Source organism: Muscardinus avellanarius, assembly GCF_963383645.1.
Source record: "Muscardinus avellanarius genome assembly, chromosome: X".
Classification (NCBI taxonomy): Eukaryota; Metazoa; Chordata; class Mammalia; order Rodentia; family Gliridae; genus Muscardinus; species Muscardinus avellanarius.
In genome coordinates, this window is record NC_137792.1 from 9,260,770 (window position 1) to 9,286,539 (window position 25,770).

A 25,770-nucleotide genomic window follows, 5' to 3' on the forward strand; every position below is an offset into this window, starting at 1 on the left:
GGTTCTCTTTCTTCTTAAACCTGCCACCTTGAAGAAGGCATGGTCCGTTTCAAACATCACTGTGGAGAAATTGCTATAGTACTTGAATTAAAGTTGATATAAAGAAAGCATGGCATCTTTCATCCTTGGATTAAAATGAACAGTTTATCATTTGCAATCCCTGTAGCCCAATTCACAAGCACAGATCCATACAAGGCCCAATAGTCTCCCCCATGATATATTCATTTTTCCCAACTCCAGTTATTCAACTGACATTTCTATTCCCATTATCCTTGAATAGTCTGTGAAGCCAAAGGCATAATTTTCTATTTTACTCTATTATACGCCTCCCTATTAGGAAACAGAATAGAAGTCAAGTCCTGAGACGGAGATAAACACTGAAAGCAATGTCAATAAAGATGCCCATCCTCAGTCATATTCTCTTTGGCAATTTTTTTCTAAATAGAGCCACAGTTTTGATATTTAATGACACTTCTATAATCTCATACTTTCTATACTATGCAATTAATATGCACATACAATAAAATCACCCAAGGAGGAAAGAGACAGATTTTTTTAAAATGAAGTCTGAACATCATCACTGTTTTGGAATCCTGGATTATTTTCTCCCTTCCCAATGTCCACAGAACTGTAAGGATTTTCTTCTGTTTTTGTTTCATTTTTCCTGTTAAATGAAACAAGTCATCTTAATATACTGATGTTAGACAAACTTTTCATTGACCAGACTGATGAAGATCAAAAAGTTTGATGGTACCATGCATTAAGAATGCTGAATTGGGGACAACAGGAGCTTTCCAAAATCGGTGATACAAGTACACATTGATTCAACTTCTATTTAAGGAAATTTGGCAATATTTATCAAAATTAGAAGGTATATTGGCTTTTGCCCAGCTTTTTCACTTAGGATTTAACTTCCAGCTATAATTGGCACACACAGGAAAGTGCCTGCATTAAGTCACTGCATCTTTTTTTTATAGACACAAGCATTGGAAACAACATACAAGTCTATCAATAGAGAACTGATGAACAAAATTATGATTTATGCATAAAATGTGAAACCATATTGCCAGAAAAAATGAAAGCTCTTTGTATGACTACTATGGAAACATCTCTAAAACATACTAAGTGGGAAATAAAAATATGGAGAACATTGTACATAGATTGCATATGTTAAAAGGGCATATAGCTATGTATTGCCAAGAAACGGATAATTTTCCTTAGCTTTATCAAGGAATCATAGGGAAAAAGGATGACAGAAAGACTCTTTTGTATCCTTCTTTATATTTAAAAATTTTTAACTATATGCAATGTATTCAATGTCCCCCTCTCATTTAAATAAACCTATCTTTGAGAACTAAAAATCTTTATAGTGAGAATATTTGAGCAAAATAGACAAAATAATTGTAGTGATTCAGACAAGAATATTTTTGAACAACCCGAAATATGCATAGTTTTGTGTAGGTACTATAAATATCATTAATCAATTGTATAAGCCCTTTAAATCAAAGTTGTTTATCAGTGTCAGGGGGTAAAATCAAGTGGCAAGGCAAGACTAGAAATTTGATCCCTAATGATTTAAATTCTCAGTGAACTTTAATCTACAATTCAAGAGAAAACTAAAGGGTACTTGGCCACAAACCAAGATGATACAGAGTTTGAGCTACCCAGGGAGGAATGAAGGTGATTAAGGGGTGAAACTTGGAGGTAGAATGCCTCTGCATTCAATCCCCAGTATATAAAAAAAGGGAATTAATTGGAAGAAAATTTTAGAGCTTGCCCTTGAAAGACTTTATAGTTAAGCCCATCACCAATTCAGTCTCTGGGGTTGCTTCTAGGCTAAGAAGAACTCCACAGTTGAGGATGATCCCCTGAGCCCACGAACCCAGCTAATTATGCAGTATCTCTTGGCAGCAGGAAAATGATGCTGTGGTTGGGATGGAGCATGCTCATAAACTCCAAGCTAGATATCTACTGTATGGGCTTACGAGCAAGATGAAGTGCTGGTGCCGGGCATGGTGGCGCATGCTTTTACTCTCAGCATTTGGGAGGCAGAGACGGGAGGATCGCGGTTTGTGGACAGCCTCAGCTACTTAGCGAGGCCCTTCGCAACACAGTAAGACCCTGTTTCAAAAATAAAAGGACTAAAAATAGGGCTTGGGATGTAACTCGGAGGTAAAATGTCCCTGGCTTCCATCCCCAGTACCAGGGGAATAAAAACATGAAGTGCCGGTGCTGGTGGCATCTGACAATTCTCTAGGGGACGCACAAATATATAGGGGCAAAACTGTCCTACTAACTTGCCTGCCACTGACTGTAAATTTTCCAATTACTGTTTCTTAGATCCTTCTGTTTTAAGATAGGTAAGTCTAGAAAAGGATACTTACTTCTTTCGATTTCTGATCCCAGTGTACATCAGGATGACAAAGCCAATCACTACCAGTCCCATTACAACTCCAAAAGCAATCAGCCATACGGTGACAGGCTGCTGGGAAGGAGGACCAAGTGTTGGGAGAATCCCCAGAAACTCCAGGCTGTTGTCATCTAGGCGGAAAATATCATTGATACGGCCCCGGGACATCCTGTTCACAAAAGCAAAACAATAAAGAATAAACTAAAATTGTGTGTATTTATTCCTTATGTCATTGTTCCCCAAAGGATTCGGTAAGACTCGTCCTAAGAATGTACACGCAAAATAACAATGAAATCCAAGTAGATACTCAGGTCCTATGGGAGTTTAGACTATTTGACAATGATGCACCTTTCATGCCTTGCAACGTAAATCAGGTTTATCAACAGCTTCATTGAAAAATGGAGCTGCAAATGTGGAAATGCGCAAATAGTTGGTATTGGTCATTTGTGACAACTGTGGATTTTTTTTCTTTTTTCTTTTGTTTGTTTCTGTTACTGGAGATCGAATCATCGCCATTCCACCTCTCAGCTACAAACCCCACCATTTTATTTTAATTTTATAATTAATTAATTTTTATGGCACTGGGGGATTGGAACCAGGGGAAATTCCACCTCCAAGCTACACCCCAGCCCTACCTATTTTATTTTTTATATTGAAACAGGGTCTCACTAAGTTGCTGAGAGCCTCGCTAAGTTGCGAAGGCTGGTCTCAAACCTGTGATCCTCCTGCCTCATCTCCCAAATACTGGGGTTACGTGTGTGCACCACCATGCCATAACCACTGTGATTTAAAGGCAAAGTTGCAGTATTTGGCAAGGATTTCCATTTGTCAGAATATATCCGCAATGACTTTACAACAAATCATGGAAAAGGATAATTGGATATTTCGTTTCTACAAATGAATCATATCCCATACCCGAGTCTCTCTAGTGGAATTTTCCAAATAAAAGGTGTTGGCATTGGAAGAAACTTTGGAAAGCAACACAGGACAGGGGCCTTTGCCGGTTTTTCTAGTGCTAGAATGGGAAATGGCTAAATTTTCTGGAGGAAAAAAGATGGAGATCATTTAAAACAAAAAATAGTCGAATGGACAACATTCTGGATCAAAGACTAAAGTATCTGTCATTGAATTCTCCTATTCCTGGGTAGAGTTGAGGCAAGGAAGTCCATCGGAGAGGGGAAGAAGTCAAAGCAGAGGTAACCATGTAACCCCCAGCAACATCAGGGGTTTGTATCTCCAGTCATTATGGAAACAGAAAGTTTGAGGTCCCCTGTAGATTACAGCTGAGTATCCAGGAAGGCTAGGCTCTTTCATGAAAATCTCAGCCAGCGCTTCTACTGTTTTCTGAAGATCCAAGTCTTCTGGAGGCAGTGAGTGAATTTCTTGGTATGGTCGGGTCATGCACCGTAACCCAGCCAGATCTTCTAGGCACATCCTGCCCAACGAGTCTTATGTCTGCATTCAAAGTCCAGCAGAAAACCAGGGATGGTGGCGTATGCCTATAATGCCAGCACCTGGGAGGCTGAGACAGGAGGATCCCAGGTTCAAGAACAGCCTCAACAATTTAGCAAGACCCTCAGCAACTTAGGGAGACTCTATTTCAAAATAAAAAGGCCTGGAAGGTGTAGCTTGGAGGTAGAATGCCCCTAGGTTTCAAATAAGAAAGAAAGAAGAGAGAGGAAGAGGGGGAGGGGGGGGAAAGAGAGAGAGGGGAGAGAGAGAGAGAGAGAGAGAGAGAGAGAGAGAGAGAGAGAGAGAGAGAGAGAGAGAGAGAGAGGATTTCCTGATGCAGCTCAAGGGGGCCACCTAGTGAGCTGCCCAGTAGCAGTGGGTATATTAATAAGCCTTTTAACAAATGCCGAGAGGAGGTACCTTACAAGTTCTATCCATTCTCTGTTTCTGCTCTCTTGTTGGAAAGAGCTGAGGCAAACTAGACAAAGTATTTCTTCAGAACCTTCACTGCCCATAGCACGGCCCTCTCTTAGCATGGAGGACAGCCAGTGTCTGAGGAAGCCTACACTCGCCTACCTTGTTTCATGCTTTGGGCAGTTAAATGACTCTCCCACCAATGCCCCTACAGCAACAGATGGCAATCCCTGTCCCTGTCCCTGTCCCTGTCCCTACTGCACTGTATTTTCCATGCATGCTAGTAGACTTCCTTCAGCCAGCACCTACTTCCCTTTGCCTGAGAGCATTGTCAGACCATAAGAGCTGCCCTGCCTGCAGGCCAGAATGGCTGGGGAATTCATGTCACCTGGAAGCAGTTCCCAGCCAATGACTGACAAGAGGTGATGAATAGATGGTCCAGCTCCCTCAACTCTGATGGGACAATTCAGATGCACAGCTTCACATCTCCCAGAGTTGCCACCAGGACTGAGCTCGAGCTGCCAACAGTGGTAAGGTACCCGATAGTCCATCATCTATTGTCTCTCCTCCCTTCTGTTTCCTGTCCATATTTTCCTATTGCTCCCTGTTGGGACTGCCTTCCAAATAAACTACTTATAGTTCAATCGTTGTCTAAGGGCTTCCATCTGGAGGCAACCAAATAAGATAATTATTTTGCTATTGGATTATTTTTTCAACATTCCAATCATTTTATTACAATTTTCACACATATTATTTGTACAAAACAATGCGCTTCCTTGTGGCCTTTTCGTACATGCATATAACATACTTTGATGGTATCAACTCTCCCTCTTACCCTTTCGGCTATTGGACTCTTTTGGAATAAAAACCCAAGTTTGGAGAATGTGGTAAAACATGGAAATGGCTCAGAAAAATGCCTGGCACACAGAAATGGCACACAAAACATTCGCTATTATTTTTGCATTTGTGAGTCCCTTCGCCCTCATATGATTTGTTGAAAAGTTAAAGGTTACCTGATAGCCGCTTCCACTTCACTTCTAGGAATGATGTCAGACACATTGTTAGGTGCAGTGACGAAGAAGTTGAAGGAGATCCTTGGTTTCAAATCACTCACTATTACGTCCTCTGCCCTGTGGAGAAACCAATAGATAAATCTTTTCTTGTGGCATAGAGGACACAGTAAAAAGAACGAAGACTTCCCCCGGGGAAAGTGCAAACAATGGGGGAATGTAATTGTGTAGAAAACCTCGATACTGTCCAAAGCACACAAAATCAGCTATGCAAACATTGTAATGGCAAGTTCAGGCACTGTTTCTTCTGCTGCCATATAAAACCCATAGTTGTTGATTTTTTTCAGTGATGGAAACATTTTCAAGGGAAAGAACTAAGAGAAACAGCAAAGAATCATCAGTAATCCTACATGGAGAGGAATAACATGGGAAGCAGAGATGGCTCAGTACCACAGACAAAGGTGGTGTGTTTACCGTAACCCAGCCTCACCAGGCCAAAAAAGAAAAAAAAATGCAATGCATCCATGGCTAAAGATCATGCGCTCTCATAGCTGCCAGACTCATTCTAGTAATAAAAACACTAAGGTACATAATGGAACTATACCCTTTGAATGACCACTCGTCTCTCTCAAAATAAAACGACAGTGTCTGAGTCGGCAACTAGAGACTGCCCTCAGATGAACCGCTCCCTCCCAGTTTGCTGCTGTCTCTGCGGCCTAGTCTGTCTGCCCAAATATTACCAAGGTCTTTTCTAACCATTTTGGGTAAAACTGAACTCCACCACACACACGCATGCACGCACACACGCATGCATGCACACACACACTCTCCAGACTCTTTTCTCTTTTGTCCCTGACATTTATCATATATTTCTATATATATGGTAAGAATATATATATATATTTCATATATATAGTAGAATATACATATGAAATATATATTCATATATATTGGTATTTCTTTCTTTTTTTGGTGGTACTGGGGTTCCTGGAAGGCCTTCTACCTCCGGGCTACACTCCCAGACCTATTTTTTTTAACTTTTTTTTATGTGGAAACAGGATCTCTTAAGCCAGCGAGGCTGGCTCCGAACCAGCGCAATCCTCCTCCTGTCTCTGCCTCCCAAGCGCGGGGATTACAAGCGTGCACCACCACGTCCGGCTATATTGGTATTTCTTACCATATAATTTTACTATATATTTCATATGTATAGTAGAATTACAACACACACACACACACATACATACACACAACAGAATATTTGTTCGATGAAAGCAGAATTTTTTTTCTTTCTGCTTTAAAGGAGGATTGGGAGCATTGGGGGAAGAGAGAGACCTGTTTAATCAGAACAATGTTCTTGCCATCTGCAAGTCAAATACACCACAATTTTCCCTAAATGGAATGACCCAAATTCCGAGACGCCTAAGAAGTTTAAAAATTATTAAGTTTTTCTTCATTTCACTGGAAGAAATTTAAGCCAGCTATCTCCTTTGACTCAAGAGTAAAAGAATTGCTGGCTGGAGAACCCGAGAAGCTGAGAACCCGAGAAGCTGGTACATACACTCACCTAAAGGGAATCGTCTGGTTTTTGACTTTTGAAAAATACTCTCTCATGGCATATGCGATAGATGACTGGAACAGATACATTTCGTTGTCATTCCATTCGTACTGCAATTCAGAAGAAAGGCACTGCTCAGTAGCGATCAGAGAACATGTGTATTTCTTTATTCTATGTTTTTTGATATTGGGGGTTGAACCTAAAGTTGTTCTACTTACAAGTGACACTCACAGCCCTGTGAGCCTCCCATTTCAGCCTCCCAAGTACTGGATCACAGGCATAAGTCACTGTGCCTGCCTTACAGGACATATATAAAATTTGACACTCCTCGAGTTGTTAATGTTTCAAAGTGTCTTGCTATTTCGCAAGTCAATGGCCTCCAGGGTAAGCATGCAGCAGCAGCAGCAGCAGCAGCACAGGAGGGGCTGGTTAAAGAACTGACTGCTGGGCCCCACCCACCGAGGTTCTGATTCAGAAAGTCTGGAGTAACACAATTTGCCTCTCGAATCAGCTCCCTGGTGACCATGCTTTAGAAACCTTTGGGCTCACCGGTCCTTCCATTTAATTTGATCTAAACTGAAATACGCATCCTTTTTACAGGTTTAAAGTTGGGAGTCAACCCAAAGTTGTGGGTTGGCTTAAAATGTCTGTACTTAGGAGACAAATAAACACAGATTTTCCTATTTTTATATTAAATTCTCAGCTATGCATAAGTATAAAAGAAAACAAGGAAACCTGAGATTCAAAGAAAAAGCAAATATGTTGTAGACAGCAAGGCAATCTATTTGTTCTTTTTTTCTAGTTCAGAAAAAATGGCTTGCAAACAACAACTTATAAACTTTTTTTGTGGTACTGGGGCTGGAACCCAGGGGCACTCTACCTCCAAGCTACATCCCCAGCCGTATTTTTTATTCATTATTTTGAAACAGGGTCTCACTGAGTTGCAAAGGGTCTCACTAAGTAGCTGAGGCTGGCCGCGAACTACAATCTCAGCCTCCCAAATGTTGGGATTTTAAGTGTGCGCCACTAGGCTCTGTTAGACTTTTTCTTTTTTTTTTAAATGGGGGGAGCATTCACTCTTTCCTCCAGTAGGTGGCAGCAGAGATAAATAAATGGCACAAGATTTGTTTACTCCTTTACCTTCCAGACAAAATATATACAATATATTGTATGCAATATACATGTATATATATATATATATATATATATATATATATATATATATATACATATACATATATATGCGTGTATGTGTATAATTTTGCAAAAAGTATGTTATATTCACCTCATCTAGGTTTCACCCAGGTATGGGGAGGAAGGAGTTTCTTTAATAGTAATAATACTATTACTGATATTATTACTAATAGCATCCTGGTTACTACTTTCATATTTAAAGTATTTTTAAAGGATGAGTGCTAACAATGATCTCTTAGGTCCAGTTGACAATTGCCATACAATAGTTTGAAGTAGGCAGATGTTCTGAACCCGCTGGATACACGCACCAACTTCACAGTTCTGGTATCATCAAAGCAGACCGCTGCTTAGTGAACTGGCCTTAGAACCCTTGGAAACACCATGAAACCCTCTGAACACCATTTATCACTCCTTTGCTGCCTCAATAAGAACATGAGCACAAATTTCAAGACAAAAATACAAATGCAATTGAAAAGGATCCTGATCTGTCAGGAGGATTAAAATTTATTAGGCAAAAATAAGCTAATGAAAATATGACAAAGATAAAACATCACATAGACACTCAATGATCGTTAAGACATAGAAACATGGACTCAGTTTGGAAAGCAATGAACTATTGTCGTTATGACTTTTTAAATTTTTCATTTTTTTCTCCTTGTGCTACTTATAATCTTTCTTTCTTTCTTTCTTTCTTTCTTTCTTTCTTTCTTTCTTTCTTTTCTTTCTTTTCTTTCTTTCTCTCATTTTTGGTTCCAGATGCATTCTACCTCCAGCTACATCCCCAGCCCTAGTTTTTGTTTTTATTTTGAACAGGATCTTGCTAAATTGCCGAGGGCCTCGCTAAGTTGCTAAGGCTGGCCTTGAGCCTGTGATCCTCCAGTTTCAGCCTCCCAAGTACTGAGATTACAGGTGTGCATCACCCCATCTGGCTTGTGTTACTTTTATTTTGATGTCTTACTTTTCTATAGAAAGTATACAAAAAGTATTTTTGAGACTTAGACAATATTGAGCTTCTTTTCTTTGGATCAATACAATGAGATGACAATTTTCAGCAGCCCCTTGGATTGTTTTATTGACTGTCCCAGGTTGACTTCTAAACCTGCAAAGTATTCAGCTTGCCAGTCCTTACCCAGGCCTTTGATCCCCATCTTCCCCAGACTCTCTGTCCTCTCCTCTTTCCCAATCACAGCTATTACTGTACTTCCTCGTACAGAACCACTTAAGGCCAGTGTTCAGCAGAGGCAATCGCTGATTAAGCTAATTCACATAAAGGCATAAGTAATAAGATTTTCTGTAAAATATTTGGTCACCCCAAAATACATCGTGAAGCCAGTGGTTTTCCAACATGACTGTCCTTAGAATCGCCTAGGGAACTTTTAAAACTCTTAATGATCAATTCTTGTTGCCATACCCCAAAGCAATTAAATCGGAGTCTCTAGGAGTGGAGCTCATGTATTAATGTTTTGAAAACATTACAGCTGACTCCAATGTGCAAGTGATTTGGGAAGCAGTGTTCAGAATCAGAGCTTCCCGTTTTTACTGTGGATACAAATTACCTGGGAGAGCTGCTAAGATGCAGATTCTGATTAAGCAGGTCCTGGGCTGGGCCTGAGAATCTGCATTTTTTAATAAGCGTCCAGATTTTAATGCTGTCGGCCCACAAGCCACGCTCTGAATAAAGCCAGGGCATAGATGGTTGACTAAAACAAAACAAACAGAAACCCCTACACACACTGCTTCAAAAATAGACAAGCTCTCAAAATCTAACCATGTCCTCTTCCTTGAATACAGGTAACAACTGATCAGTTAATTGGAAGGATGGGTATTTGCTGTTTAAGGATCTTCAAATTCACCTTCGTAACAACTTCAAGATCATAAGTAATAAGTAGGTATTGCCTACCCAATACGGAATGGGTCTATGAAAAATTTAAAAGCTGAAGGCCAGAACCTGAGACTTAAAGCTTTGAAGAGAACCATGTGGCCTTGCTTCTTTCAGATCACACTGGAAGGGGCTTATTTATTGCATCTTATTGAAGGGACGAGAGCGTGCCAAAAATAATAAATGCGCTGTCCAGAATACTCACTGCTTCATCTCCAAGAGCTGATTTTAGGCTTATCCTCACTTTGATACTTTGGTCAGAATCTAATTAAAGAGAAATCGCAGATGACTGGTTATGGATGACAGACTGATCACACATGTTTCTTCTCTTCCCCTCCCAAGAGCCCATCGATGTGATAGTGAAGGGATTTTTTAAAGGTCTAACCACACTTTTATTTTTTTATTTTTATTTTTGGTGGTCCTGGGATTCCTGGAAACCCTTCTATCTCCAGGCTACACTCCCAGACACCTGTTTTTTATATTTTTATTTGGAAACAGGGTCTCTTAAGCCAGTGTGGCTGGCTTCGAACCTGCGCGATCCTCCTGTCTTCGCCTCCGAAGAACGGGGTTACAAGCCTGCGCCACCACGCCCAGCGAAATGATGGAAGAAGGAGAAATGATGGAAGAAGGAGAACTATTTCTCAGAGGACAGGAAGCTATGACCTGATGTATATATAGAGGAAGTGCAGACGCCCCTCCCCCCCCAAAAAAAGCCAGATAATCCATCCTAGAGAAGCTTGGGATCCAGATACAGTGTAGGTGGAAAGAATATACTGAGCTGAAAACAAGGCGAATGGCCAAAGTCAGCGTGTGGCCAAAGCCACTTGGGGGAACAGTTGATCCTTCTACCCCAAGGGTCCTTGATCAGCCAATCAGCCTGTGCTCTAGCCAAACAAGAGGTAACCCAACAAAGAAAGCCTGGGATCCGGGAAACAGTGGACCCAACACAGGAGCGCAGCAGAGGGATGACTCATTAAGAAAGGTGGTCCAGACTGAGAAGGGAGGATGGCCGACTCTGAGAGAGGAGTCTCTAGGGGAAATTTAACTGATGATAAAAGGAATAAATATTTTGGGATAACTGGGAAAAAAACAAATGTAATGTAAATAGAAAATTACATTTCTATTTGGTACGCAAAAAATTTTGAGTCAAATGGAATATCTGAGACATATAAGTCACAGGAGAAAAGATATGGTTTAAATAATGCTAATTTATGTAGACAACATAACATGTGTGGGGAGGAAGGTGGGGGGAGAGGGCAGGACTCGAAGGAAGTGCTCCAGGAGTGGCCTGCATCTGTTTCTGTCACTCCATACCCCGATATCATGTATAATTACAATGCACAACATTTTAAAACAGCAAAGGATCCACAATAGCCTATTACTTGGGCTCTGCAGGCACGGTGATATGAATCCTGACGACTGATTTACTAAAACTCACGGTGAAGCCTTACTGAGAAAATGAAAGAGCACGTGGGAGTGAAAAGTCTAAGACTGACCTAACAGATAGCAAAATAAATAATTTATAAATAGGAGAGTGATCACCAGCAAGAATAATAGCATTAAAAATGTGATACGTAAGCCGGGCGTGGTGGCGTATGCCTGTAATCCCGCGCTTGGGAGGCGGAGACAGGAGGATCTTGCAGGTTTGAAGCCAGCCGCGCGCGCTGGCTTAGGAGACCCTGTTTCCAAATAAAAATGCAAAAATAGGTCTGGGAGTGTAGCCCGGAGGTAGAAGGGCTTCCAGGAACCCCAGTACCACCAAAAAAAAAAAAAATGTGATACGTATTTCTCTCTCTCTCTCTCTCTCTCTCTCTCTATATATATATATATATATATATATATATATGTATGTGTGTGTGTATAAATAGGTATGAAATTATATATATGTGAATTAATACTCTTAATTACTTCTCTTTGAAGAGCAAGACTCAAGAAGTTTGGTAGATTGCAGACTGTTATAGTGTGTGTGTGTGTGTTACTGGAAATTGAACTAGGTTTATGTTACCTCTGACCTACACTCCCAGTCTGATTATATATATATATATATATATATATATATATATATATATATATATATAAAACAGTGTGTCGCTGAATTGCTGAAGGCATTGCTAAATTGCTGAGACTGTCCTCAAAACCTGTGATCCTCCTATCTCAGCCTCCCGCCTACTAGGATTACAGGCATTCCCCACCAAGCCTGGCTAGACACTTTCATTTTAGACACAAAACTAGTAAACCACTTGAGAAAGTGTCAAGCAGAGTCAGAAGTAGGTTCTACATAGAGGAGATACACTCAAGCTGGCTCACAGCCCCCATAAGGCTAGGGCCAGTGGAGACCCGGGGAAGCAGCCAGGAAGCAATGCCAAGCATATCTACTCAGTATACTCACATGGACTCCAATCGGTATCCCAGCCCACAAAAGAATTCCTGTTCTGCTCTTTCAGCCAGTTAAGCAAGGGATCAAAGTATTCGAGCAGTGGTCGTACATCCATATTCTTTGTTCCTACCACATTTTCCAATGCTAAGGTCCAGGGCTCTGATCTTCCCAGACTCAGCATATTGCTACATGAAAAAAGAGGGGGTTCAGGGCCTTTTAAGGGATGTCATGCATACATGAATTTACACCTATAATCTATAGTTTCTTTTCTTTGACTTGGATACATTGGCTCCTGCAGATTAGAAAATAAGGCATTATTGATGGATGGATTCATCTCTCAATCTCGCTTTCCTTCCAATTACCACAAAAAGAGGTCTGTATTATGACATGAAGGCAGGGGGTGACCAAAGCCAATTCATGGTATAGGTTCCTGCCTGACCATAAATTAAATGTTTGCTTTGTGGAGAAGAAAAAATTTGGGGGGGGGGAGGTAGTACTGGGGATTGAACCCAGGGACATTCTACCTCTGAGTTACACCCCCAGCCTTGTTCATTTTGAACCAGGGTCTCAATAAGTTGCTGAGGCCCTTACTAAATTGTTGAGGCTGGCCTCAAACCTGTAATCCTCCTGTCCCAGCCTCTCTGGTACTAGGATTACAGGTGTGTGGCACCAGGCCCAGCTGTGGATAAGGAAATTTTTGAGGCTCATTTTCTCTTTTTGGATGAAGAAATCTAATTCAAAACCAGGCATGGGAATGAGAAATTTTGTATATCAGGAAAGGTTAAAACATTTTGAGGCATTTCTTACAGCAACTTCTGCCCAGCTTCAAGGGAATTTGAGATGTCACATTTGTACAGGGGGCCTTCATCATTAGCTGCTTGACAAAGGGCTTCTTGAAACTGGAATTGATAAATGGTCCTTGTGTAATATCTATACAAGAGACAAAAAACAACAACAACCAAAACAAAGAACAGTTTCATGTTTAGTTACTGTGGTAGTGTTATAGATTGGGGCATATATTTCAATTTTGGAGTTCAAGTAACCAAAGAAATACCAATAAAACCTCTTTCTTCAGAAAGACTCAATTATGAATTCTACTCTACAGATTTATTATCATTTAGTATTTTCTGTACTAGCTGATAAACAAGGCAGTCATTATTTTCTCAGTTGTTAGGTCGCGTTTATATTGTTTTGCAAATTTAAAGTCCTTTAATATAAATGATGCCGACGAGTCCTCATGGCACATAAGTAATATTATTTTCACCCTATGAATAGAGAAACTGAGGCCCAGATAATTCAAGGTCTGGGATTAATAGGTGACGAAAAAATATTTTTCAGGCTTCAAGTTAAAAATTCTCTTTCAGTACATGGTGAACTCTGCCAATAGCAAGCAGACAAACAAAAACACCTTTTGTTTCTCCCAGTGGTATTACTGATTTCTTAACATTGGAAAGAAAGCTCCCATAAGCTTTATTTAACTTAATAAACCATGTTGGATTAAATTGAATTGAAGTTGATATTCAGTATTGAGCTTGCGGTGAGGGTGGACATAAAATTATTATAATGATCACCTCCTTTAAGCCCTATTAATTTGTCATTAGCACAGCTTCCCACAAACCTTACAAGCTAAACAGAAGCAAGCTGTCATTTACCGGATGAATGAGTAGTCATTAGAAACATGGAACAGAGACACAGGGTCACAGTATGTTTCGTCATGAGGCAAAGGTTCCACCACCCCAACTATCTCTCGCCTTTGGGAAGAAAAAAAAAAAGAAGAAGAAAAAGGAATTAGGTGTAGGTCAACCATCATGAAAATGTAGAATTGGGCACAATCAATGCAGTTTCATCAGATAATAGGTTTATAGTGGAATTGGTTATCAGACAAAATAATAACAGTGTAAAAAGGAGAAAGGAAAGAACCTTTTGTGGTTACCTCTTCTTGATTTAATTCAACCAAAATGTACCATTGGAAAAGTAGTATCTTTGAAACACTAATATAATACAGTTTATAAAGTGTGTTGCATGACCCAAGACATACATTGAAAGCCCTAGTAAAACTTCTCAGACCCCACACTTTCTGTGCTTCTGGCAGCTATAATTTTGTCATATTGAAATCTTATTAAACCGGATGTGATGGTGCACGCTTGTCATCCCAGTACTTGAGAGGCTGAGACAGAAGGATCGCAGGTTTGCAACTAGCTTCAGCTACTTAGTGAAGCCCTCTGCAACTTAGTGAGACCCTGTTTAAAAATAAAGAATAAAAAATAAGGCTGGGGTACTATGCCTAGAGGTAGTATGCTCCTGGGTCCAATCCTCAGTAAGGCAAAGAAGAAGAAGAAGAAGAAGAAGAAGGAGGAGGAGGAGGAGGAGGAGGAGGAGGAGGAGAAGGAGGAGGAGGAGGAGGAGGAGGAGGAGGAGGAGGAGGAGGAGGAGGAGGAGGAAATCTTACTTGTTTGTCAAGACCAGCTCAAATGTCCTCTCCTCTTTAAAGATTTCCCCCATATCACCCACTCCACGTTCCAGCACACTTAACCCCTTAACCTCCTTTAGCCTTCTTTAGCCATATCTCCTTTGCCATTTCTCTCTCCATGGTGTGGGTATTCACATATGACTTCTTTCCCTGGAGACCTGAGGCCATGTCTTAGTTATCTTTATAGTTTCAGTGCCAGACATGGAAAAACTTAATTTCTCCTTGTTGATTGACTAAAGGAACAATTGATACATTACTTGAAAGCTCTGATTTCATGCACCTTTTTTAAAAAATAAGGGAGATAAAATAGTTTAGCTAAAAATAGATAAACCATATTTGAGGCATTGTTTAAAATGAATACATTTAGCTGAGAATGGTGGTGTAGACCTGCAAACCCAGCTGAGAGGATGAGACAGAAGAATTGCAGGCTCCTGGGAATGGTGGTGTAGACCTGCAAACCCAGCTGGGAATGATAGTGTAGAACTGCAACCCAGCTTAGAAGGCTGAGACAGGAGCATTGCAGGTTCCAGGACAACCTCAGCAACTTAGCAAAACCCTTAGTGAGACTTTGGTTCAAAATTAAAAATAAATAGGGTTGGGGGTATAGCTCAGGTGCAGAATGTCCCTGGGTTCCATTCCCAGTAGAGAAAAAAAGGAATACAATTATGCTTATGGGATCATTGTAGGCAGCTTCGGAACACCCAAACTCTAGAAATGCAGTTATTACAGATGTTGTCTCTTTCTTCCAAGTAAGATTTATATTAATACAAAAATCTTGAAGGGAGAATGGTTTTAATTTAAACTCAAGGATGAGAGAATGAATGCTATATGTGAGAGCTTCACCTTGGAAAGAAACAAATAGGAAAAACAAAGAAAAAATAATTGACATGCTCTGACTAACAGACGATGGAGACACCACCCCTATCTTTCTCTACTTGTTTCATCCAAACATTATTCCATGCCAGACACAGTGCAGGTTGCTTGGGATTCAGTGATTAGTAACACTGCGTTTCACCTATTGAAATGGATCACTGGCCAGGCATGGTGGCAAAGGCCTGTAATCCTGGTACTTCAGAGGCGGAGACAGGAGGACCACAAGTATTAGGCCAGCCTCGGCAACTTCAAGACACTCTCGGCACCTTAACGGCAAGACCTTGTTTCCAAATAAAAATAAAAATGTAGGTCGGGGGTGTGTCTTGGAGGTAGAATAATCCTGGGTTCAGTCCCAAGTACAGAGAGAGAGAGAGAGAGAGAGAGAGAGAGAGAGAGAGAGAGAGAGGGGTATGTGAAGGGAGGGAAGGAAGAAAGGAAGGAAGGGAGGAAGGAAGGAAGGAATAGTAAAGAAAGAAAGAGAAATGAATCACTGGCTGCTTCCTAAATGTGCCAGGTTTTCTCTAGTTTGAAATCTGCTTTCGTGTACACACACACACACACACACACACACACCCCTCCCACACATTTCTCATGACTCAATTTGCATGCATCTCTCCACTTGACCCACACGTTGGCATTTGGATCTCCCCTTAGACACCCAAGGACCCCTGTACCCTGCCTTCACAACATCACACATTGCACTGGTTTCATCTTGCACATTCTACCATAAACTAAAAGTTGTGGGGGTCATGGACCACGCCTGAAATGATTAGTAGTGGATCCCCAGTGCTTTTCCCAAAATGTGAGGTCACTCTTTTTATTTAAAAGAATATATAAGGGATATACAAAGGATACATAAGGAATACATAAAGGGTAAAATGAATACATTTAGCTGAGAATGGTGGTGTAGACCTGCAAACCCAGCTGGGAATGATGGTGTACATCAAAGGATACATAAGGAATACATAAAGGATAAAGAATACAGGAAAGATAAGCTATTTATCATCAGCTCCCATCAGTCATTGGTTGAGAGCTGATGGAAGTGGCGTTAGCTTCCCAGCCCCTTCTGCCATTTGTGGGTTCTGGTGGCCTTTGGAAACTGTTCACATTATGTGATATAGATATCCATTTGTATGTGTGCATATAGGCCAGTGAAATGTTTTTAAATAAACAGGCAACTCATGAGAAAACATTTTACTGACTGCATGTTCATCGACTTACTTCATCTCCCACCATTTCTTCATCCATTGGTCATTGGGAATTTCACCCTTAAATACCATCCACCTCCACTTCTCTAACATGTAAGTAAATGGTAGAGTTCCAACAATCGTTAATGCTTGTTTGAGTAGGAAGTTTATATCTGTTTCTGAAAGTAAAAATGGAAGAGGACAAACATTATTATGCAGAAGACAGTCAATGCTTCATGTTAAAAAGAACTGCTGATTTCAAGATATTATTTCTTAAGATATACTTATGATATGGATGATTATAAGAATTTTAACAGTGGAAATGATTGGAAATGATAAAATGTATATGCTCATTTTATCAGCTGTTATGGTTAGATATAGAATTCTCCTGAAGAGCTCATGTATTAATGTTCAGTGTTGATGTAATTGAGTCAAGAGTGTTATAATCTCATCAGGGGAAAAATCCATTGTATTGTATTTACTGGGTGGCAACCTAGACAGGTGGAGTGTGGCTGGAGAAGGTGGGTCTCTGGGGAATGTGGCCTTGGGGATTGTGTTTGTGTCTTTAGATCCCCTTGCTTGCTGCTTGTCTCTCTCTTGCTTCCGGCCTCCATGATATGAAAGCAGAGCCCTTGATCTCTACCTCTCTCTGCTTCTGGCCACTGCCATGCCCTCTCATCTGCAGACTCAGACTCACATACATTGAACCGTTAAGTCTCCAAAAACTGCGAGCAAAGAAACCTTTCTCTAAGTTGTGTGGTCTGTTGTTTTGGATTACAACAGTGAGAATGTTCACTAAAACATCAGGTAAGGGATTTGAAGTAGGGTGAAGCCCTGGAAAAGAGCAAATAAATTCAAAATCCACAAGTTAACCCTAATCCTTCTCTGTTGTTAGTTTCAGTTACCTTTATTAAATACCCCTTATCAGAATTAACTAGGGATATTTCATATATTTTCCCGGGCATCTTGTTTATTCTTGAAAGCTCTATGAAGGCAATGGCTGTTAATGTCTCATGCAAGACTGTATATTTAGTCCAATGTTTGTCTCCTAAGGCTCTTTGTGAGTCCTTAGCAAATAAGCAAACCTTAAACAGATATGAAGAAAATCTGGTAAATCACAGAGGGGGGAAAGAGTGTTCTATTGCACAGTAGGTTGACTGTAGATGATAATAATGTACTGCATATTTTGAAAAGCTAGATGGGGTTGGTGATGTAACTCAGTGGAAGAGCTTACCTAGTTTACCTAGCATGTGTGAGGACTTGGGTTTGATCCCTAGCACTGCTAAGAAAGACTAAAAGAATTTTGAAAGTTTTCCCCATGAGCAAATGAGAAGTGTTTGTTGAGATAGATATGTTTACTCTAATTTAAACATTGTACAACATGCATATTCGTATTTATAGTAGCACAATTCACTACAAGATTGAGTGATCCTGAGTGCCCATCTATGGATGAATGAATTATGAAATTGTGAGATTTACACACAATGGAATTCTACTCAGCCATAAAGAAGAACAAAATTATGTCATTCTTAATGGAAAATGGTTGGAACTAGAGAAGATTATGCTAAGTTAGATTAGTCAGGAACTCGTATGAAATTATCAATGCCAGTCTCAATATCATGTACAGGGGAGAGGAGGGAGTGGGATGGGATCTGGGGGGAGGTTCACCAAGTACTGTGTGTATGTATGTCCCTATCGTTCTGAACTTCGGTATGATGTGTGATGACAATACACCAATATAAAGCATATTTTAAAAATAACACTGCACAACATATACCTGTATCAAAGCGTCACACATTGCCCCATTAATAAATACAAACTTTGTGTGCCAGCTAAATTAATTAAAATATAAATGAATAAAACAGTTTTCCTAGAGTGCACATCCATTAGAAAATAAAAAAATGCAATATAATTTAGTGTGATGATATCTTCTATACTAAGAATTTAAAATGCCTTTACAAATCATGTAATTTAATTTTATCCTTCTTTAGTGTTCATCTCTAGAGTACAGAGGAAGCTCACTGAATATAAGTGGGGATGGTATCTATTCTGCACATCACTGAATCACTAGTGTCTAGAAGAATGCCTTGCATTTTTCTATTTGTGGAGCACATGGTATGTGCTCCACAAATAGATTTAGAAAGATAAAGGAAGACAAAGGTAGAGGAAAGGAAAAAAAGGAATGAAAGAATTTATTTGCTTAACACCAGTCACAAATCAGAAACAGAGCCAAGAAAAGGAGCAAGAGTTTTTCAAGCCAGGTGCAGTGGCTTGTGCCTGTAATGTCAGTACTTAGGAGGCTGAGATAGGGGGATTGCATTTTTGAGGCCAGCCTCAGCAATTTAGCAAGACTCTGTTTTGAAATTTAAAAACAAACAAAAAATTCTGGGGATGTACCTCCAAGGTAGAATGCCCCCGGATTCAATTCTAAGTGCCAAAAGGAAAAAAAATGACTAAAAAAGTTTTAAACCAGTGGTTAAACCATATCAAATATCACCTTAAGAAAGAGATTCTGTCATCTTGGCCTGCCTGTTGTCAAGGATTATTAAAAGATGACAAAATAAGTATGTGTCTATTTTCTGATTTAGATGAATTATATTTAAAATTAGGAAGCAGGTGTGGCTGCCATTAATGTCCTTTGCTTCTTGCTCTCTTCAGAGTATGTTATTATTGTTCTTTTAGACATGAAAATGGCTTTACAGTGGCCTACTCCCATGACATCACCAAAAGGCTGGAGGAGTCAAGGCCAAGTGAGGTGCCCACATAAGGAGTGTGTTCATGAACCTGAGTTCATTAACCAAATGAGCCAGCAGAGCTAATTGTTATATTACAAATAGAGTAAGGGGCGAGAGACACATGGAAGAGGAGAAAGTGCTGGGCTCTAATTGTCCTTCTTTTACAAAGAAGAACCAAAGCATGGTATCTTCACTGAAGAACCTGGATCTCCTGAACATTTGTTCCATGAAGTCCAGGCCACTCCAAGAGAAACTGGCTGTCTCAGATCATGGGACTGCCTCAGACAAAGAGCTTGAAGGATAACATGGATCTGAGGGGCAATTACAGGGGAAATGTATGCTCCCGCTGCATGAACAAAATGCTTCCTTCAGGACCTTCCAGTTTTGATGTTCCATCACCACTTCTTTAAGAATTCCCATTTTCAAGCAACTCTTTTGCTTTGCATAATATTATGGGAAAGATTTAAAGGTTCTGGTTGTAGATCTGCCACTATGTTGGATTTTTTGTTGTTTATTTATTTATTTTTATACTAGAGATTGAACCCAGTGGCGTTTTTTCTACCTCTCAGCTACAAATCCAGGCATTTTTATTTTTTGTTTTTGAAACAGAGTCTTGATATGTTACTGAGAGTCTCAGGAAGTTGCTGAGATTGGTCTCAAACCTGTGATCCTCTTGTCTCAGCTTCCCAAGTGCTGGGATTACAGGTATGTGTCACCAACTATGTTGGTTTTTTACCTTGAGTTACTTTCTCTTTTCTTCAGTTTGCTTCTATGTAAAATGTTTTTCAGAATCTATTCCAGCTCTGATGTTTGGAGAAGTTTCTACCTAGAATCAGAGCCATGTACTCAGAAGTCTGATGCTAGCCTGCATGATAAAATATACCCACAATCCCAGTACTTGGGAGGCTGAGCCATGAGGACACAGCCAGGGCAATTTAGCAAGGCCCCCTGAAACTTAGTGAGACACTGTTTCAAAGTAAAAAATGAAAAGGCCTGGATCATATCTCAGAAGTCGAATTCTCCTGAGTTCAATTCTCAGTGCCACACAAAAGAAAAAGAAAGATAAAATGAAACCAGAATCTTGACACTAATTATCCAGATGACCTTGGACAAGCCATTTCAGTTCTGCAGGACTGTGTAGGCATCATTAAATAAACTCATCAAGTTTCTAATATATATATATATATATATATATATATATATATATATATATATATTTCTCAGGGTCCCAAGACCATTCATTCAGTTATTTCTCTTTTCCTTGTTAAGTACTACAAAACCACAAGTTGGCATGACCTGATATATACTTATTTTTAACCAGTAGAAATGACCAGTTGCCCACAAATATGCTTTATATGGCAAAAAGCAAATATTTCCTATATGTAATAATAAATACCCTTGCCCACATCAGACTCATGTACCACCCAAAAAAGAACCCCATAAAACGTACCACTGTCCTCATTAAAGTCAGGTGGCAGGAGACCAATGGATTGCAGATGCTTAGGTGTAGCTGCAGAAAGCGACATGATTTCCCCAACAGCTTCATGGAAACCTTCATTAGCTCCATCTCTTAAGAGGTAAGGTTGTGTAGCATATGCCATATCATACTGAATATGTCCCATCTCGTGATGGGCTGTCAGAAAGTCATCCATTGTTACCTTTGTACACATCTTGATTCTGCGCAAAGATGGGCACAGTTAAAATTAATCTCACTGAATTCCATTAAATAATTACAGTAGAGATGTACGGAATTTGGGTAGCATGTCTTTTAGTTCCAAAACATATTTACCATTGAATTTTGAGTACCCACCTCTTATGTCCTTATGTACTAATTGCTCAGTAATTACCCACTAATAAGAAGAGAGATAAACAGAGCTCCCTGCCACAAAAACTCTGAAGCAAGTACTCTAAAAATGATCAGTATACATACACCCTATGGCATAACAAGTAGTGGATATAGTCAGTCTACTAGAAGCACCAACTTAGGATGTAATGAGCAATCTGGACTTTGGTTAATGTGCAGGAGTCTGCCAAGTAGATTGCAAGAAGTGCTCGATGATAAAGGTTTGAGAAAAAACTCTAACACTCGGTACACTGCAAGCAGTTTAATATAGTCAAGAGGCAGAGTTGTAGAAGAGGTGAAAATCGAGGCTTGAGAATCATTAGTGTTTAAGTCATGGAGTGGATTTGATGGCAAGTGGAGCAGGAATAGGATGGAAAGACAGAGCGCCAAAGACAAAACCTTAACAGGTCCCGAAACCTAAGGGCTAAGGAAAGAAAGATGATTCAGAGGAGACAGAGAAAAGGTAATCGGAGAGGTCAAAGGAGCCTGGAATTGACAATGTAGAAATCAGTGAAAAATAGCATTTGGAAGACAACTGGCAAATATTGTTTGCTGCTGCTGTGGCCCTAGTGAGATCAGGACAACATCTGGGAATCCAGTGGTGGTTCTTTTCAACTTGGCAAGAACATTTTCATGCAGGTAGGCATGAGGGTAATATTGTAGAAGATTCCCAAACTTCCAGCCGCTGTCATGAGTCACACTTCTTCCATAAATATCCTTTAAGAACTCCTCACTGTTCAAGAATAATCTCAGCCTCCTTTAGACACCCCACTATGAGTCCTACCTATTGTTCTTGTTTAGTTTCTCTCTAGTCTCTTTGAAATGATAATACTAGCTATTATATATTTATTATCCACTGTATGCAAGATTATGCATTAGGAAACTGACATATACTTTCTTATTTTTAAACCTCCCTCTAAATCTGGGGCTGGTTATCTGTGGCCCACTGCTTGTCTCTGTAAGTAAAATTTACTTGGAACTCAGCCATGCCCATTTATTTCTAGATTCTCTATAGCTTTTTCATGCCACAAGTGCAGAGTGAATTAGTTGCAGTAGAGAGTTTCAAAGCCCACACTCTTCACTATCTTTTCAGAAAAGGACTAGAGATCCCTACTCTAGTAGGTGCAGGTGGGGTCCTTCCGAGATCTCCTTCACTAAGCAGATCTTCCATCCCCCAGCTGCCCAAGTCATTGCAAATAAGGGCCAACAACCGCTTCCTTCTTCACTGCTGTGACCAAATGGGAGGTGCCTCAATCAGGAGGTTATGTCTATCCCAAACAGTGGGACAGTCCATAGCCAATGACTGACTTTACTAGAGGGCGTAAAAGTCTGCCCCTCTTGAATCCAAGCATGACCTGGGGTCGAGGCTCCACCACAGATTTTATCCTTGCTTACCTCTTTATCCTGTTCCCCTCATCCCCCTTTGCCTGAGAGCACTTGTACAAGAATCCCATTTCAAGCTAGGGAACCCTACCTAAGTCACTTACAACCCTGAAACCTGGGAGATAACTTTTCTGCTTTATAGATAAGGAAACTAAAACCCCAAGAAGGTTAAATACCTTGTCCAAGGTTGCCTAGTCATTAAGTGACACACCTAAGATTCCAAAATCAGTGCTCACACTGCCACACCACACAGATGCTCCTTCAAAAGTTTATTATTCTAGCTCAACTTGCTGACTTCAGTACACATGACAGGTTCTGCATCTCTGCCTCTGCTCCTGATTTGCTCCTAGCCTGATGTCCTCCTCCCTCCCAGTTGTCTGTGAAAATTATTCTTGCTTTTCAGGCCCAATTTTAATACCACCTACGACACTCTGTCTGATCCCCTCTTCTGTTCCAGGTGTGGCCATTACTCTCCCGATCCCCCATAAAGCATCTCTTGGGTCTCTCTTATGACACATGCCACTTTCTCCCTTAACCCAGATTTTTATTTACTTATTCTTTCTCACAAGAGTGAAATAGGGAGGGGAAGATCTATATCTGATTCATATGTCTGTCTTCCATAATTCTTAACACCAAAACTTTCCTTAGAGGGGCACCATCATCCCTGTGATCACACGACTCAAATGGGTGTACAATATTTCAGATGAGGGAGATATTCTACAATTTGAAGTTAGGACCTTTCCTAACTTAGAAAGATCCAAATGTGCTCTCATGGACTCACAGCCTTTAGTTCAAAGAGAGTTAATTCATCTCTTCTGTGCTCAAAGAAACAAAGAAGAAATCTCTGCCTTCACTATCTCCCAGTTAATATTTGTATTGTAAGTATCAGCCCAACTACCTGAAGTCACCCTTCCCCAGGTCCCAAGCTGTGGGGTGGCAGACCACTTGGCGGCCATCTCCTGGCTCAGTTAACATGGAGTTATTCCAGAATCCTTGAGTCATATTGGGAAGGCCAACGGATGCAAAGAACTTCTCCGCCTCCTTGAATATCCTCTCTGCATCCCAGTTCTAGAAAAAAAAAAAGAACAGTATTTATTTCTAGCATTAAAACAACAGAATTATTCCTGTTGTATATGTATGTTGGCATCCCTTTCCAAAAACAGTTTGCCAACATGTTTGGATACCTTTCAAAATGTTTATACTCTTTGTCTTAGTAATCCTGTCTCCAGGAAATTAGTAGAAATTAGGTTATAGAGTTACATTGACTATTATTTCATAGGGAAAAAGTGTAAACAACCATCAGAATGGTTGAATAAGTAATATCTTTGTAGAATGGGAATTGTTTAGCTACCCATTTCAACAACTTATTTTAAAAATATGTTGTTGGAATATTGTAGTTATATACCTAAATAGAGTACAACATAGTAAGGCATACATGCACACATCACTCAATTAACCCTTTTATTAATATATAATTTAATAGTAAGTGAAAAGCAAAATATAAAAGTATATATTTTACCTTTATATATAAACTACTCATGTGGCATTAATATTAATGAGTAAAGACATGAACAGGTTAATAGGAGACTGGGTGATATGTTTGTCTTTGTTCTTTATTTGCCAAGTACAAACATTAGGCCTGAACAAAGAATGAATGGATAGAACAGACTGAAGATATTAGTGTTCTGAGCTCAATCCTTAGTTGTCACTGACTATCTTTGTGACTTTGGGCACATCATTTACCTGAGCCTTAGTTTTCTCATCTACAATATGGGGCTATCACAATATCTGTCTGGATAATCTCCCAGACAGCATTGGAAGAAAATGGGAAGAACAGGAAAATGGATGGAAATAGAGGACATCATGCTAAGTGAGATCAGCCAGACTCATAAAATCAAAGGCCACTTGTTTTCTCTCTCATGTAGACACTAGAGAAAAAAGGGGAAGACAGGAAACTTATGAAAATAAGAAGAATTAGGGAAGGAGATTGGGGGAGGGAGGAGGGTAGAATGAAAAGGGCTTGAGGAAGAAAACAACCCAAGTAATGTTATGTTTGTCTATAAATGTTTGTATATAAATGTCTCAGTACCAATCAACATTAGTATGTACTGGGAAGGAAAGGATGTGGAGCGCAGGGGGAACAACACCAAGAGATGTTGTGTACATGTATGAATGTATCACTTTGAATTTTACCATAATATTTAACTACAACAACCAGTAAAGATAATTTTTTAATTATTTGAAAATAAATTTTAAAAGAAGTTTTAAAAAAAGATGTGCAATATGTTTAATAACCATGATAATTAAAATAAAAACTATACTGATATTCCATCTTACCCCAGTCAGAATGGCTACTGTCGAAAAATAAAAAAGATAATAAACACTGAAGAGTATGTGGGGAAAAAAGCAACTCTGCTGTGATGTTGATGGGAAGGTAAATTAGGATAGCCACTATGGAAATGAGTATGTAGATTATTCAAAAACTAAAAATAAAACGAACATATGATATAGCTATCCCACTCCTGAGTATATATCATAAGAAAATGGAATCAGCTTACAAAAGAGATATCTACATACCCATGTTTATTGTGGCACTATTCCAAATACCAAGATATGAAACCAGACTAGGTACCATCAAAAGATGAATGGATAAAGAAAATGTGGCATATATACAAAAAGAAGTACTATTCTGCCATAGAGAAGAATAACATCATATAATTTTCAAGAAAATGGGTGAAATTGGGGGAGATCATGTTAAGCAAAATAAGCCAGGCACAGAAAGATAAACAGCACATGTATTCTCTTATATGTAGGAACTAAGAAAAAAGATCTGAAAGTAGAAGAGGGACTATTAGGGGATGGAAATAGTACTGGGGTTAGGGTGACAAAAAGGGGAAGACAGGAGAGGATAGAGGAGAAGGTTGATATGATCAAGGCATAATACATGCATGTATGGAAATGTCACAGTGAAACCTATCAATTTATAAA

The 25,770-nt window shown here is 39.7% G+C and overlaps 1 protein-coding gene across 2 annotated transcripts in view; it reads right to left on the reverse strand.

Moving 5' to 3' along the window:
- Positions 1-555: 555 nt before the first annotated feature.
- The window catches only part of ACE2 (angiotensin converting enzyme 2), a gene marked incomplete at both ends in the record, with an annotated part of 54,747 nt that continues 29,532 nt past the window's right edge, over positions 556-25,770 (reverse strand). The window contains 11 exons of one of the 2 annotated variants that reach the window (XM_080718276.1): positions 556-664; positions 2,385-2,579; positions 5,290-5,406; positions 6,851-6,951; positions 10,120-10,178; positions 12,304-12,476; positions 13,099-13,221; positions 13,944-14,042; positions 16,856-17,000; positions 21,007-21,233; positions 23,681-23,850. In XM_080718276.1, the coding sequence (XP_080574402.1) occupies positions 556-664; positions 2,385-2,579; positions 5,290-5,406; positions 6,851-6,951; positions 10,120-10,178; positions 12,304-12,476; positions 13,099-13,221; positions 13,944-14,042; positions 16,856-17,000; positions 21,007-21,233; positions 23,681-23,850 (1,518 nt within the window). The remainder of the gene's footprint in view (positions 665-2,384; positions 2,580-5,289; positions 5,407-6,850; positions 6,952-10,119; positions 10,179-12,303; positions 12,477-13,098; positions 13,222-13,943; positions 14,043-16,855; positions 17,001-21,006; positions 21,234-23,680; positions 23,851-25,770) is intronic. The other variant, XM_080718277.1, reaches the window with a different exon arrangement.